Raw genomic sequence first — 14,945 nt, forward strand, 5'->3', positions numbered from 1 at the left:
CTTGGAAAACGCTTAGAGTGGAGAGATCGGGATGAAAATTTATGTGAAGAATAAGTATAAGTTTTAGATACGTAATTGACTTAACCAGACCGGATCCGCTCTCTTTGGATGAGTTGGGGGAACTTCTAGTGCTTTGACGAGTTCAAGAATAAGCACAAGTTGTAGATACATGATTGATATAAGCAGACCGTATCCGATCTCTTTGGTGGAGTGGGAGGGATCTCTAGTGCTTTGGCGAGTTCGTTGCTTTTTGACGTGCTAGGACGATGAAATCAATAACTCTAGTACCGAGTCTGATTTTAGGTTCTGACCACGTCACAACTGCCATATGAGCTCTTGTCTCTTGTTAGAATGATTATTTCATAGAATTTTTGCTTACCTAAAAATCCATTCTTATAATCTTTGGGGCTTAGAATCAGATGGAACCTAGTAAAGAACGAATAGTCATGACAAAGGACCATGGAGATCTAACAATAAGGTGCTTAATTCCTTTCTTACAGTAATAATCGCAGTAATTTATAATCCATTTTCTGGAGAAAATGTCAATAAGATACCACACTATTTACTTTTTACCAATGATACAAAATTGGAATAAAACGGAGCACCAACAGCAAAAAAAAGAAGAAAAACAAGCAAAATTACGTAAATTGTAGCATAAAGAAAAACTAGCGTACGAAGAAAATTATAACAGCAAATATCATAACTATTTGATGAGTCTTATAAGATTACGGTAAGGCACTAAAGCTTAAAAAATGTTTGGACAACTTATCTGATAGCTTCTCGTAATCACAACAGCAAAAATCACTGTGATAAGGCTGATCAGATAGCAATAAGGCCCTAAAGTTTAAAAATATATTTAGACAGCTTATCCGATAGCTTCTCAAATTAATGTAAGAAGAAACCCCAACAACAAAGATCACAAGAAGGTGACGAGGCTGATAAGATTGTGGTAAGGCCGTAAAGTAAAAACAATGTTTGGATAGCTAATCGGATAGCTTCTTATACTAGTAACATAAAAAGAAAATCACAAGAACAAATATCACAACAATGCAATGGGCCTAACAAGATAGCGTACGAAGACAATTATAACAGCAAATATCATAACTATTTGATGAGTCTTATAAGATTACGGTAAGGCACTAAAGCTTAAGAAATGTTTGGACAACTTATCTGATAGCTTCTCGTAATCACAACAGCAAAAATCACTGTGATAAGGCTGATCAGATAGCAATAGGGCCCTAAAGTTTAAAAATATATTTAGACAGCTTATCCGATAGCTTCTCAAATTAATGTAAGAAGAAACTCCAACAACAAAGATCACAAGAAGGTGACGAGGCTGATAAGATTGTGGTAAGGCCGTAATGTTTGGATAGCTAATCGGATAGTTTCTTATACTAGTAACGTAAAAAAAAAATCACAAGAACAAATATCACAACTATGCAATGGGCCTAACAAGATAGCGGTAAGGTCCTCAAGTTAAAAAATCTTTGGATAGCTGATCCGACAGCTTCTCAAAATCAAAACAACAAAGATCACAACTATACGCTGACCCTGATAAGTTTGTGGTAAGGTCCTAAGGTAAAAAAAAAAATAATACAAAAATAAGTTTTTACAGCTTATCCGATAGCTTCTCAACTGACAGTAAAGTTTTTACAAAAAAAAAATTTCAAGGAAAAGTAAAGAACAGTACTAAAACCTCAAACCTACAGAAATAAAGTCACATAGTGTTTATCCAAAGAAGTTTCATCTTCCTGTTTATCTTGTATAAGTTTTATACATTCAATTTGTATGTCAGATGTTTTCTATACATTCAATGAAACAATACACATAATATTATAATAACGCACATAATAACCCACATTTATTGATATAGCAGTATACTTGCGCTTGAACTGAGGTGTATCCTTAAGAGAATTGCCCAATATCGCAGTAAAACGGCCAAAAACTATAAAATAGTACACCACTATATACAAATATATTTTATTTTTATAATATAAATATTCAAATCAAGTCCGATTCACACACATGCTTAGCTAGACACGGATACACCTTGTTTTCTCTTTACATGGAGCCATGGTTGGCCCAAATTGGTGTTACCTAGACATTGATGTCTAGTTAGGCACAGTTAAACATGTGGCTCTAACTGGCGTTCAAAACGGTGTCTAATAATGTCAGATATTAATAATCAAAGAATTGTAATTCGCATATCAAATTCGGTGCTTGGATATACCAACTGATAGCTAAGCATCTAATTTTAGGGTGCAAGACTACGTGTCCAGAATTTCAAATTCCACCAATCAGGTAGCTTCGTTTGTCACTATGTTTACCGTCCGTACTTAAGAATGGCGCCCATGAGTAGCTAGAGCTAGACTTCCTTGCCCTAGCTAGTGCATGACCAGACTCAAATGCTTGGGCAAGGAGGTCTTCCTGGACCCGCATCTGAACGCTCCTTTTTTATACGGCAAACAGAACAGCCAAATAAGAGCAAAAAATTCATGAGGCCCTTTACCTAAACATTCTATTATAATAACATACATTAACATTATTATCATGTTCAGGTACGTACACGGGAGTTTTTTTTTTAGGGGCGAAAATAAAAAAAAAACATTTACTTGATATTTTCAATAAGAAAGGCCCGGAAGGGGTTTGGGCACCCGAGCAGGACCACATCCAGGATTTTTTTCGGAAGAGGGAAGACACAAAAAACTTTAAAAAAACATCAAAAACGTGTTTGTATTCATTTTTGTTGCGTTTTTAGGGATTGAACAAACATTTCGGGAGGGGAGGGGGGTCAAACCCCCTACTACCTCCTGGATATGGCCTTGAACTTGAGCCCCCCTCCCGTGGAATATGTCTGGTCCAATTCAGCAGGTCCAATTGACAGGCGCGCATTGCTTGAACGTTTTGACACAACTGTTTTTGATCGATCATAATAATTTGTTTTGTTTATTTATTTATTTTTATTTATTTTTTTGTTTATTTTGTTTATTTGAAAGCAGACACTGATGTTGAGCTAGGTAAATGTGAAAACAGGGTTTTACCAAATACTGAATTTCCTTGATGTGTCCTTTTTGAGATTAGGAGAGCGGTAGATATATGTAATTTACTTACTCATGATGTTAACTTATTTTAGGAATGTTGTATCAGCTTCACAGGATGGCAAGTTAATAGTGTGGGATAGTTATACAACCAACAAGGTTCATGCAATACCTTTGAGATCATCTTGGGTGATGACATGCGCATATGCACCGTCTGGAAGTTATGTTGCCTGTGGTGGATTAGATAACATTTGCTCTATCTACAGGTAAGTTGTCAACTACTCTGATGTTAGAAATGAGTTGTATGGGTGTTAAAGACATTGATTTAAGGTCTTTGCTCTTCTCAATCTCAACGAGTCAACAAAATCTCGTGCAGCCATTACCGAGTTTTTTGGGATTCTTTAAAAAATTTCTGTATAATTTGTTTTTATTTATCAACTTTAGGCACCAGTGGCGGTTATTGGGGATGAGAAGAGGAGGGCATGCGGCTCCCTAAATCTGGAAAAAAACACCAATTTACCCCCTCCCTATGTTCTGAAAACGCAAATTGTCCCTTTAAGCTTTAGTGAATTAATGCCACTGCTTGTACCCCCCCCCCCCCGGAAAAAAATGGGACTACGTTTCTAGTTGTGATGTTGTCTTTCCTTTACTTAGAGGTTCTGACGTTTTTGTTGCGCTTTTCGACGCTTTTTGGATTGATTTTCTCTGTTTTTTTTTTTGGATAACAAATTGCTATTACTACTACTACTGCTACTTTTATATTAAGTTACTTGACTTGGCTTCTCTGGTAACGAACTTTTCAGGTCGCTTTTTTGTATCAGTAAATAAACCGAATTTTTGTTTTTGTCATTCTTTGGAATAAAAATGGAGGAGGATATCAATGCCATCCTCGCCTGATGCAGCCTTTTTATAAACATGTTTAATTGTTGTTGTTTTAACAGCTGTTGGGGTTTCGTGCGGTCAGCACAAAACTTGTAAGTTTTTCGATTAACTATATCTGTTGAAGTTTTGTTCAAAGTATGAGTATATTGAGAAAATAATGAATCGACTACCTCTAGGCAAGAGCTTACCAAGGATTTTTGTTTGAGGGGGAGGCTTATAGAAAAATTTAAGAAAAGAATCAAAAAAATTTTTATTTTTATTTTTGTTACTTTTTTACGAGTTGCGAAATTTTTGTGGGGGAGGATCTCAAGCCTGGTAACCCCCCATCCCCTAAATACGACCTTGCCTCTAGGCCGTGTTCCATTAGTCTATCTACTGCCTCAATCTTCTGCTCATTGAGCCTTCGTAACTTGTTTAATAAGCTTCTAATGAGGTTAATTACGTATTACCTCAGCAAGTCAGAAATAGCTTATCATAGCCAACGCAATAGAGTTGACAGGGAAGAGCGATATGTCTTTTTGTCCCACAATATAGAAGGAATGGACGTCGGAGCTTGTGGTGAGCTCATTTGATTGAAAGTCGGAATGCTCCTTTTATGGGCCGAAACATCAAAGGGTAATCAAACCATGCGCTGGATGTTTTTGTTCTGCTAAACCATGTACTACAAACACTCCATGCACTACTGCTACCACGTGTGGCATCGAATTATAATTTTTAGGACAACATTTAAAGTAGAACGGTAAAGGCCAAAATACGCCTTTGCCTAAAAAGGGTAACCAAACCATGTGTTGCATGGTTTGTGCTACGAAACCATGCACTGCTGCAGCCCCATGTGACACCGGATTGTTATTTCAGGATAGTATATAAAGTAAAACGGTAAAGTCCAAAAATATGCCTTTGCCTGGAAAGGGTAACCAAACCATGAGCTGCACGGGTTGTGCAACAAAATCATGTATTGCTGCAGCCCCATGTGACATTGGATTGTTATTTCGGGATAGCATTTAAAGTAGGATGGTTGAAAGGTTCAAAAACGTGCCTTTAGGTTAAACAACAGAGCGTAACCAAACCATGTGCTGCGACCACCTCATTTACTGCTGCAGCTCCATTTGGCATCGCATTATAATTTCAGGATAATATTTAAAGTAGAATGGTTAAAAGGTCCGAAAAATATGCCTTTGCCTGAAAAGGGTAACCAAACCATGAGCTGCACGGTTTGTGCTACGAAACCATGCACTGCTGCAGCCCCATGTGAATTCGGATTGTTATTTCAGGATAGCATTTAAAGTAAAACGGTAAAGTCCGAAAATATGCCTTTGCCTGGAAAGGGTAACCCAACCATGTGCGGCACGGTTTGTGCTACAAAACCATGTATTGCTGCAGCCCCATGTGACATAGGATTGTTATTTCAGGATAGCATTTAAAGCAGGACGGTTGAAAGGTCCATAAATGTGCCTTAGGTTAACCAAACCATGGGTACAGAGGGTAACCAAACCATGTGCTGCGACCACCTCATTTACTGCTGCAGCTCATCAATATTGATTATATCAATATGAAGCACCTCAGATGGGAAGTGAAAGGCTTTGGGGTCTAGTGTTTGTGTTTTTTTCTTTTTTTTATCTAACCTCAGGTATATCTCTAGTTAGTTAGTGACCTCTGGTTTGTTGACAAATTTTTCTCTATATAATTTCGGCCTTTTTTTTACGGATTAGATTTTGAATTGAAACAATTCTTGAAAAAAAGATAATTCTAATTGAGTAGTACCCAGAGAGAATTTTCTACTTTAGTCCTACAAAAATACATACGAAAAATCTTAATTGTCCAATTCTCTTTAAAAATTTATATTTTTTTAATCAGTTTTCGGACTCTATGGGAATAGTGCCGCTATTTTATATTTTTTTTCCATGCTAAATCGCTAAAATTTTTCTCTTACTAATTCCCCGTATTCTTTGGGAAGGGACTTGAAAGGAAAAGGGATGGTTGTTGATTCTTAGAAGTGGGATCATCCAAAGGACTCATCGATGCTTAGAATTAGATGGAGTGAATAATATCTTCACTAAAGGTAACTTTGAAAAAAAAACATACCTCTTCAGATATAAAAGACCTGACTTTTTCCTTATTAAAGTATATGTAATAGAAGAGGTAACCGAGATGAGTGGGGGGGAAGAGGATTTAATTGTACTGGCAGTATTATGTCACGAATTGATAAAGTTTGTGTTTAACAATGTCTTTTCAAAGCAACGTAGCAACAATGGAAAAAAAAATAGTCTGCTGCTCAAAGATTTGAAATTATAAATCCAAAGCAAAAGGAAGAACAAGTAGAACGTCTAGATAAAAATAAAAACAAAATATCATGAAAAAAACTACAAAAAAGTATTTGCAGGTATGATTAAAAAATATTTAAATAGTGTAAAAAAAAAACAAGCTCAAAGTTTATTGAGCTGACCTTATATTGGACAACTTCAAAAAAATGGTAGTTTTATTATATTACCCCAGAGTGCTGGTAAATTATACACGTACGAAACTTAGTAGACTTACGCCCTGAATATAAGCAAAAAAAAACTAAACTGAAGCTTAATTGAGCAGAGCTTAAATTGGGCGACTTAAAAAAAATGGTAGTTTTATTATATTACCCCAGAGTGCTGGTAAATAATACACGTATGAAATTTAGTAGACTTACGCCCTGAATATAGGCAAAAAAACTAAACTGAAGCTTAATTGAGCAGAGCTTAAATTGGGCAACTTCAAAAAAATGGTAGTTTTATTATATTACCCCAGAGTGCTGGTAAATTATACACGTATGAAACTTAGTAGACTTACGCCCTGAATATAGGCAAAAAAAAAAACTGAAGCTTAATTGAGCAGAGCTTAAATTGGGCAACTTCAAAAAAATGGTAGTTTTATTATATTACCCCAGAGTGCTGGTAAATTATACACGTATGAAATTTAGTAGACTTACGCACTGAATATGGGCAAAAAACTAAACTGAAGCTTAATTGAGCAGAGCTTAAATTGGGCAACTTCAAAAAAATGGTAGTTTTATTATATTACCCCAGAGTGCTGGTAAATTATACACGTATGAAATTTAGTAGACTTACGCACTGAATATGGGTAAAAAACTAAACTGAAGCTTAATTGAGCAGAGCTTAAATTGGGCAACTTCAAAAAAATGGTAGTTTTATTATATTACCCCAGAGTGCTGGTAAATTATACACGTATGAAATTTAGTAGACTTACGCCCTGAATATAGGCAAAAAAACTAAACTGAAGCTTAATTGAGCAGAGCTTAAATTGTGCGACTTCCAAAAAATGGTAGTTTTATTATATTACCCCAGAGTGCTGGTAAATAATACACGTATGAAATTTAGTAGACTTACGCCCTGAATATAGGAAAAAAAACTAAACTGAAGCTTAATTGAGCAGAGCTTAAATTGGGCAACTTCAAAAAAATGGTAGTTTTATTATAATTCCCTGGAGCACTAGTAAATTATATACATATGAATTTCAGTAGACTTACACTGTGAATATAGGTAAAAGAAAAATGGTTGCTGCAACTTCAGTTGTAATGTGTGATTATATTGACATGATCTTTGGGCTATAAGATTCGATCGCAGATTCGAGAAAAAGCTGCCCAATTGGTCATTTTGCAAAATTACAGAAGAGGTGGAAAAGAAGATACCCCGCTGATTTTGACTATAAAATACCAGTCGTCTAGTGGTAAAAAGGACATTTTACTACAAAATTCGTTCAAATGGCCTAAACTACCAAGGACATTAAAACGAATACTGCGTTGGCCCCTGGACTTGTCTTAGCTTTTTTAAATCTAAAAGGTTAAGGTTTTTTAGGTTTTATGCAATGTTTTTTTGTTTAATCTAATAGGTCAGTTTATTTATTTTTTTTCAATGAAAATACCAAAAAAAGGGATTTTTTCAGTAAAAATGCACAAAAATGATATTTTCTTAAATCTGGGGGGGGTCTAATTGCCCATCACCTGATCGTTATGGTTATTAATATTTGATCAAAAAAGAAAAAAAATGAACTGGTGTGCTTAATTGGCTTAAACTACCAAGGACATTAAAACGAGTACTTCTTTGGCCCCTAGACTTATCTAACGTTTATTCATACCAAGAAATGATGATTTTCTAAGATTCTTCTTTTGGTTGTTTTAACGTTTTTGTCAGTGTTGCCAGGCTGAATTATGAAATGAATAACTAATTAGTTACTAATTATGAGAAACTAATTAGTTAAGCTTGACAAAGCATTTTCGTCCGTAAAACTTCAGATATTGACAATAAGTTGATTCCCAAAGACACCTTCAAAGGAAAACTGCACCCTTTTAAGTTATATGGTGCCATACGCTTATAGTTTTTAGCATAAAAGCTTATAGTATATATATATATATATATATATATATATATATATATATATATATATATATATATATATATATATATATATATATGTATATATATATACGCTTATAGTATAGGCTTGCACTTTTTTCGTTGATTTTTCACCTACCGTTTCTTTTATAATTTGGTGCCTACTACTAACAGAGACCGCATAGGGGACCGCATAACTGCACCTAGACATTTTTCATTAAAAATTGAATTTTATTATTAGGAATATGTAGAGTTCTGTAATTTCCACTTTTCATGGCACTCAAAAATATTTTCCTAAAATTACATAAAGGAATTCAAGGTATGGATGAAAGCATATTTACACGGATATTAAAATGTTTTGTTGAAATAAATAAAAAAAACCATATAGAATAATTTATTGGGTAAAAACTTTGTTATTAAAATTGACAATTAAATATGATACACAAGGACTTGATTGTCTAATTTTGATTTGCAATCATGAAGAAGCAGTTCTTTCTTTTTCTTCTTTCTTTTTCTGTATCTTCTTACTTTTTCAATCTTGCCATTCTCAAATCTTTCTTAAAAGACAAATGAAGAATACCCGGAAAATTGTCTTCCAGGAGATGTCAAGAAAATCAAAATAAATAAAAATACCCATATAGAATAATTTACTGGGTAAGAACTTAAATCCTTCACTATTAAAATCGAAAGTTAAATATGATACAAAACAACTTGATTGCCTGATATTCCTTTACAATATTTTCCTTCTTTTCCAGAAAGGAATCATTTCTTTTTCTTCTTTCTTTTTCAATCTCTTCTTTCTTCAGTCTCTATAAAAACAGGGGAGAGTAACATGCAAATGCCTTATGAAAAAACAAATTTTATACAACAGAACTTAAAGCATAGATGAAAATGTATATTCGTCAATATTAGAGAACGCTCTAAAAATAGTTGATCAAATGTTGAAAATAACCATTTAAAACAATTTCTTATAATAATTCATTGGGTAAAATTTAAACTTATTTGTGTTAAAATTCGCAATAAAATATGGCATAAAAGACGTCAATTTTTTCTTTACAATCCCTTGTTTCTTTTCAGTTTAAAAACACGAGAGGGTAATGTGCGAGTGAGTCGCGAATTGCCTGGTCATACTGGATATTTGTCTTGCTGTAGGTTCTTAAATGACAACCAAATAGTAACCAGCTCCGGCGATATGACTTGGTAAGTAACTACGCCATCCTTATTTTTATTTCCGTGTTCTTCCTTTCGTCTTATAAGTTTTCTATTTTGGCTTTGTTCACGCTCTTTTTTTTTTTTTTTTTTTTTTTAATAATGGTTATGGTACGTTATCCCACAGACAAAGAAGACTGCCAGGAATTTTGCCATGAGTGAGATGGTGCCATAGTTAACGTGCCAACTTTGCTACTTATTCATTTATTTATTTCTTCTTCTATTCATTTGTATGTATTGTCTTCTATCTATTTACTTGTTTCTTTTTCCGTTTTAGACTTCGCTGGTCTTCTTTTTGTTTCTTTCCGTGTATGTTTAACTTTTAAATGTGTTGTCCAAAAGTTTTTATAAGAAAAGTAAATAATCATACTTTAAACGACTAGAAATAAAATCTTATAATAGTTCAACACTTAACGCAAATAGAAGAGACCATGAATGAATTATTAAGACCCAAACAAACAGAAATTAAAATAAATGATCGTATAAAACATAAAGTAAACACGTATTGTTATGGATGAATCCTAAAGTGTGAATTAATTTCTGCTCTTTTTGTGATTTAGTAGGGGTGCTTTACTTTTTCTTGAAAAGGTCGTTTTTGGAAAACGTTTTAAAAATAATTTCTGTCCGGTTTTTAACTGAGATAATTTATATTTGGTGAATTGTAGGCAGGCTAGGATTTACCAATAGGCCCACTAGGCCGGGTCGAGGGGCGCACAATGCCAGAGGGCACAATACTTTATCACTGAGTGATTTTTTTTTCTTGACGAAATTCGACTGTTGTGATTTATCGTCACTCTTTCACTACTTTTGGCTCTTCAGTTGCGTTCTGTCGAGTGCTTGGACTACCCCCGAGTTTTTTTTTTGATTTTCCCGAAAATCTCGCAAAAATTCCCCCAAATATTCTATTTGGTGTAACTGCCAATTTGTTTAAATAAATGCTTACCAAGGCCATAGAATCAGCTCTATTGTTTTTTGTTGTTGTTGTTGTTTTTTTTTTTTTTTTAAGAAGATTGGATATCACGAATCACTTCAATCAGATTTGTTTCTTGAGTTTTTTTGTTTTGTTTTATAAAGCTTCCCTTGGGCCTGTTCCATCAACCGGGATAGTGGGAAAAAAAATAGTTTTCTGCACTAAGAATCAATCCACCCAAAATTTCTTCCAAAATTTTTGTCATCAATTGTCCAATTAAACAGTATTTTGACCGGTCCTTTGTCGTATAATCGTCTGGTTTGTCCAAACAGTTCTCTGTCAAATCAGTGATTTTAGTTTTTGGATCATATTTTGGCAGATAATTGAAATTCAAACAAGGTTGATGATGGAAATATTGCTTAATTGCACAATCGATGCCCGAAAATCCACGACCACATTCGATCTCAAACAGCTTCCTGTAATTGATTTATTACATTTCACTTGAGACATTTTTATATGCTGATGGTGTTTTTTTTTTCAGGGCGTTAAAGGCAATTTATCAATGAATAGGGGTGTTATGGTAATTAAATAAAACCCTTTAAAACTTCAATTGTTAGTAATATCTACATTAAATGAGAATGTCCTGATTTTATATAGGTCTTACGACAAAATGACGCGATTGCACAGGCGCATAGGTCTCCAAGTTCCCTCTCTGGCGGTGCTCATGTGTGACAGTCTTTAATTCCACACTACTATAGCTTTTGGTCTAACAGGTACAAAGGAGCAGGGGCGTAATTTGCTACGGGGTGGAAGGAGGGGGGGCAACTGTCCCTCCCAGACCTCCGTTTGCCCCTACCAGCTGAAATTTAGTTTCTCCGAAAACCTTGTCAAAACTAAAATAAGCCTGTATAATTCAAGCACCCCAAGAATCAGGTCAGTTTTTCTTTAGTATATCTTTAACTTTATGGCTCATTTTTCAGTTGTCATTGTCATTATCACTTGATTTGGGAAAATTGGCTTCAACTTCGCCCCTTCCCCTCAGGATTTTTACGAAATTATACCGCTGCAAAGGAGCTTGTGCTTATTAAGCGTCAACCTGATTGTAACTAGCTCTAACGAAATTACATGGTAATTTCATAATTTCTGGTAAATTGTTGAGAAATTACTTGGTAATTTCTTGCAAAATTACGTGGTAAGTTACTAGAAATACCACTGAGCTGATCATTATTCCCGGAAAAGTCAGTATGACAATTTTGTATGACAATATGACAATATGACAGTATGACAATAATGAAGCTAATAAGTGCAAATGATCTTTTTTTCATATGTACAATGGATAAAAATCTTTTTAATCAACTTCTGTCAGTTTGATTAAAGAAATGGCGATTGTTAATACTTACTTTGTACTTGTGGTGGGAATCAGGTGTTTCCACCTTATCCGGCATCAAGGATCTTTGAGACCTGTTTGGACCATGTAGTGTGGTCTTCTACAAGCTGCCTTGCTAGTCGGAGCTATTGGGTCGTCCATCCATGTCTTGTTGATACTGTTTGAAATATTTCTAATGTGAAAATTTTTTTTACTCAGCGTTAAGGATAGTCTTAAGATTTCAGTTTCTGTGAAAACTGATCATTTTTGCTTCAAAATAGGAGAGAAAATGTAGTAGTAGCTGCGAACAGTGTTTGAGATACTACCAAATGATGAGATAAGTACAAAAATAGAAATATTTTTCGTGAAATTTGATCTTTTTCTTGAAAAAAAGGACGCCTGTTGATGAAGTTATTGCTAAAAATCAATAATTTCATTACTCGGCGTTAGTAATCGTCCTAAAAGAATGGTCGTGTCCATGGGGAGGGCTAACTGATTTGACCCCCTTCCCCTGAAATTTTTGCCCAATTCGTATAAAATTAGCAAAAATACTTGTAATACATATCCATGAATAGATATTCTTTTGATGCCCCCCTCCCGTCCTTGTGGCAATTGTCATTTCTACTTGAAGAAGATAACTGTAGCGTTTGAGACATTGCCAATGATGAGATTTGTTAATTGTTAGGACGTTTGGAATCTATGACAACCTAGATGTTGAATAATAGTGACAGCATTAACAATTATAATTTATATTGCTGTAAATGCCCTTGGGCCATTGTACTATAAAATGAAAAAAAAAACCACTAAATAATTCATATAAACGATAAAAAAACACTAAATAATTCATATAAACGATAATACATATACTTCACATAAACCAAAGCATTTCACAAGTTACGTCAATCTATTTCTCTGCTCCATTTCCTTAGGAATTACTTGAAAGGGTTTTGAGATAGCTGGGTTATGTGCCAGTTCAAAGGGTAGCAATTAATGGTTTATTGGAAAAGTAACCTTATTTTTTAAGTTCCATGAAAACGAATGATTTTGTGACAAGCCTGGTGCCGGCGGATCCAGGGGGTGGGGCCCTGGTCCCCCCAAGATGCTCTCTTTCCTTGTTTTTTCTTTTCTTTTTTCACTATTTTTGCAATAAATTTGTCAATTTGGTCAATTATTGGCACCTTTGTCACATTGGGCCCCCAATATTTTCCCAATTGGCGCCTTTGTCACATTCCCCACCCCCCAATATTTTGCTCTAGATCCGCCCCTAAAGTCTGAAGCTATAACTTGCACCATAATGACAAGATATTCATATCATTGAATCTATTAGTCTCAGATCAATGCATCCTCCGAGCCAGAATTCTGGTATTTTTGCTTAATTCTGCTAAATTAATTGCTAAAATTCTGCTTAATTTTTGCTAAATTCTGGACTTTTGCTTAAAGAAGAATCTAAACTTGACTAAAAAATAGATAACTTTTTTCAACGATTTCTAGCTAATTTTCGTCGGATTTTCAATCTGAAAAATCATGCACTTGAGTTTCAACATTTTAATTCGGAGGATCGATGGAACCTTATATATATATATATATATATATATATATATATATATATATATATATATATATATATATATATATATATATATATATATATATATATATAAGCTCTTCGAGCGATGATCTGGACAGCCCAGCATCCTTCTCAAACCATTGGTCAAGTTTTGTACTTTTTCGTCCAGGTCTTCTAATCTCGGGAGGAGTCCAACACCCCACATCATGAGGGAGGCGGCCCTCGCCCATCTGCACCATGTGAGCCCAATAACACCATCGGTTATTTGTGATTCTGTCGGTCATTAGTGGTTGCTTTGTCTTTTTACGTATAGAGGCATTATTGAACTTTTCTGTCCAGTGGATACCAAGGACGTGTCCAATATAGATATGCTCAAATCCTTGGATTCGCCTTTCCAGCTACTTGGTCAACGCATTCGCATCCGTATATTAGTATGGAGAGGACGTTGCTGTTGAAGAGTTTGAGCTTCAGGGATTATGTACCTCCACTTTTTTATGCCGAGTTTTTAATTAGCAAATAAATAATATCAAAGTTTTTGTTTTCTGTTGATTTGTTAAAATCGCAGAAGAGCAGAAAGATAGCATACCTAAATTTGCACAAATAACATAAACCTTAAGAGACATAACGTCCTTTCTCTCCATATTGGGAATATTTGGTCACAAAAAAATGAGTACGGTTCTATAGATAGCTACACCCATTCCTCCAAGTTTGGCACTGATAGATTGATCACTATTTTGCCTGATGAATGTGCACCGTTGTATGGAAGCCTCAGTGAAATTCGTTCAGGAATGAATAGGATCAATATCAATATAAAATTATCTTAATTAGATACGATAGATAGATCTATTCAGATACTTCAAATAACAATGAACGGCTTTTTCACTGTCAGTGAATGTATGTGTACTTGATTTGTTTCGTTGTGACTCTTTTAGATTTAAGTTTCTCAGTTCAAGGATCGTGTGAATTTTTAAAGGGGGCCTCTTGGCAATTTAAATGGTCAATGCGTAAGAGATTCGATAATCGACACAAGAACATGGTGAACAAACTACTCGATTTATTGTTTGTATGCTCTTTTCAAATGTAAAAATCAGTCCACTCTTGAATGCGACCCCCCCCCCTTGATGATCCACTAAAACAATAAAGTTCTTACTTTATAATATCCATGATGTTTCTACTAGTCAGATTATCATGTTTTCTTCCATTTTATACACTTTAAAAATTATTTCAAATAGTTGCCTATTTTGGTAAATTACATACTCAATACACCCTGAGATAAACTGCAATCTAAGAAGATATCCTGTTTTATAGGAGTTTGTTTGTGATGTGACTGCATTGATGTAACGAAGAAATAGATTATTAGGGTGCTTATGTGTTCTACCAAACACAGTCGAGAAGTTTGCTGAATGTACTGATCTATGAAAACTGGTTTCATAGCCACAAAGACAAATAACGGGTGACAGAATGCATCAGACTTGTATAATTTGGGCTGTATATTTGCAAATAAGGGGGGAGGTTAGTTCAGTTTACTTTACAACCACCCCCCCTCCCTAATGTGCAAATATATAGTCCAATATATTTATTATCATTAAAATAT

At 34.6% G+C, this 14,945-nt stretch overlaps 1 protein-coding gene across 3 annotated transcripts in view; it reads left to right on the forward strand.

The window, feature by feature from the left end:
* LOC136029964 (guanine nucleotide-binding protein G(I)/G(S)/G(T) subunit beta-1) overlaps positions 1-14,945 on the forward strand; it is a 112,472-nt gene that overhangs the window by 70,250 nt on the left and 27,277 nt on the right. For all 3 annotated transcript variants that reach the window (XM_065708520.1, XM_065708522.1, XM_065708521.1), the window contains exons 4-5: positions 3,134-3,304; positions 9,377-9,499. In XM_065708520.1, coding sequence (XP_065564592.1) covers positions 3,134-3,304; positions 9,377-9,499 — 294 coding nt within the window. The remainder of the gene's footprint in view (positions 1-3,133; positions 3,305-9,376; positions 9,500-14,945) is intronic.

The sequence above is a fragment of the Artemia franciscana genome, chromosome 8 (assembly GCF_032884065.1).
Source record: "Artemia franciscana chromosome 8, ASM3288406v1, whole genome shotgun sequence".
In the NCBI taxonomy this organism is placed as follows: domain Eukaryota; kingdom Metazoa; phylum Arthropoda; class Branchiopoda; order Anostraca; family Artemiidae; genus Artemia; species Artemia franciscana.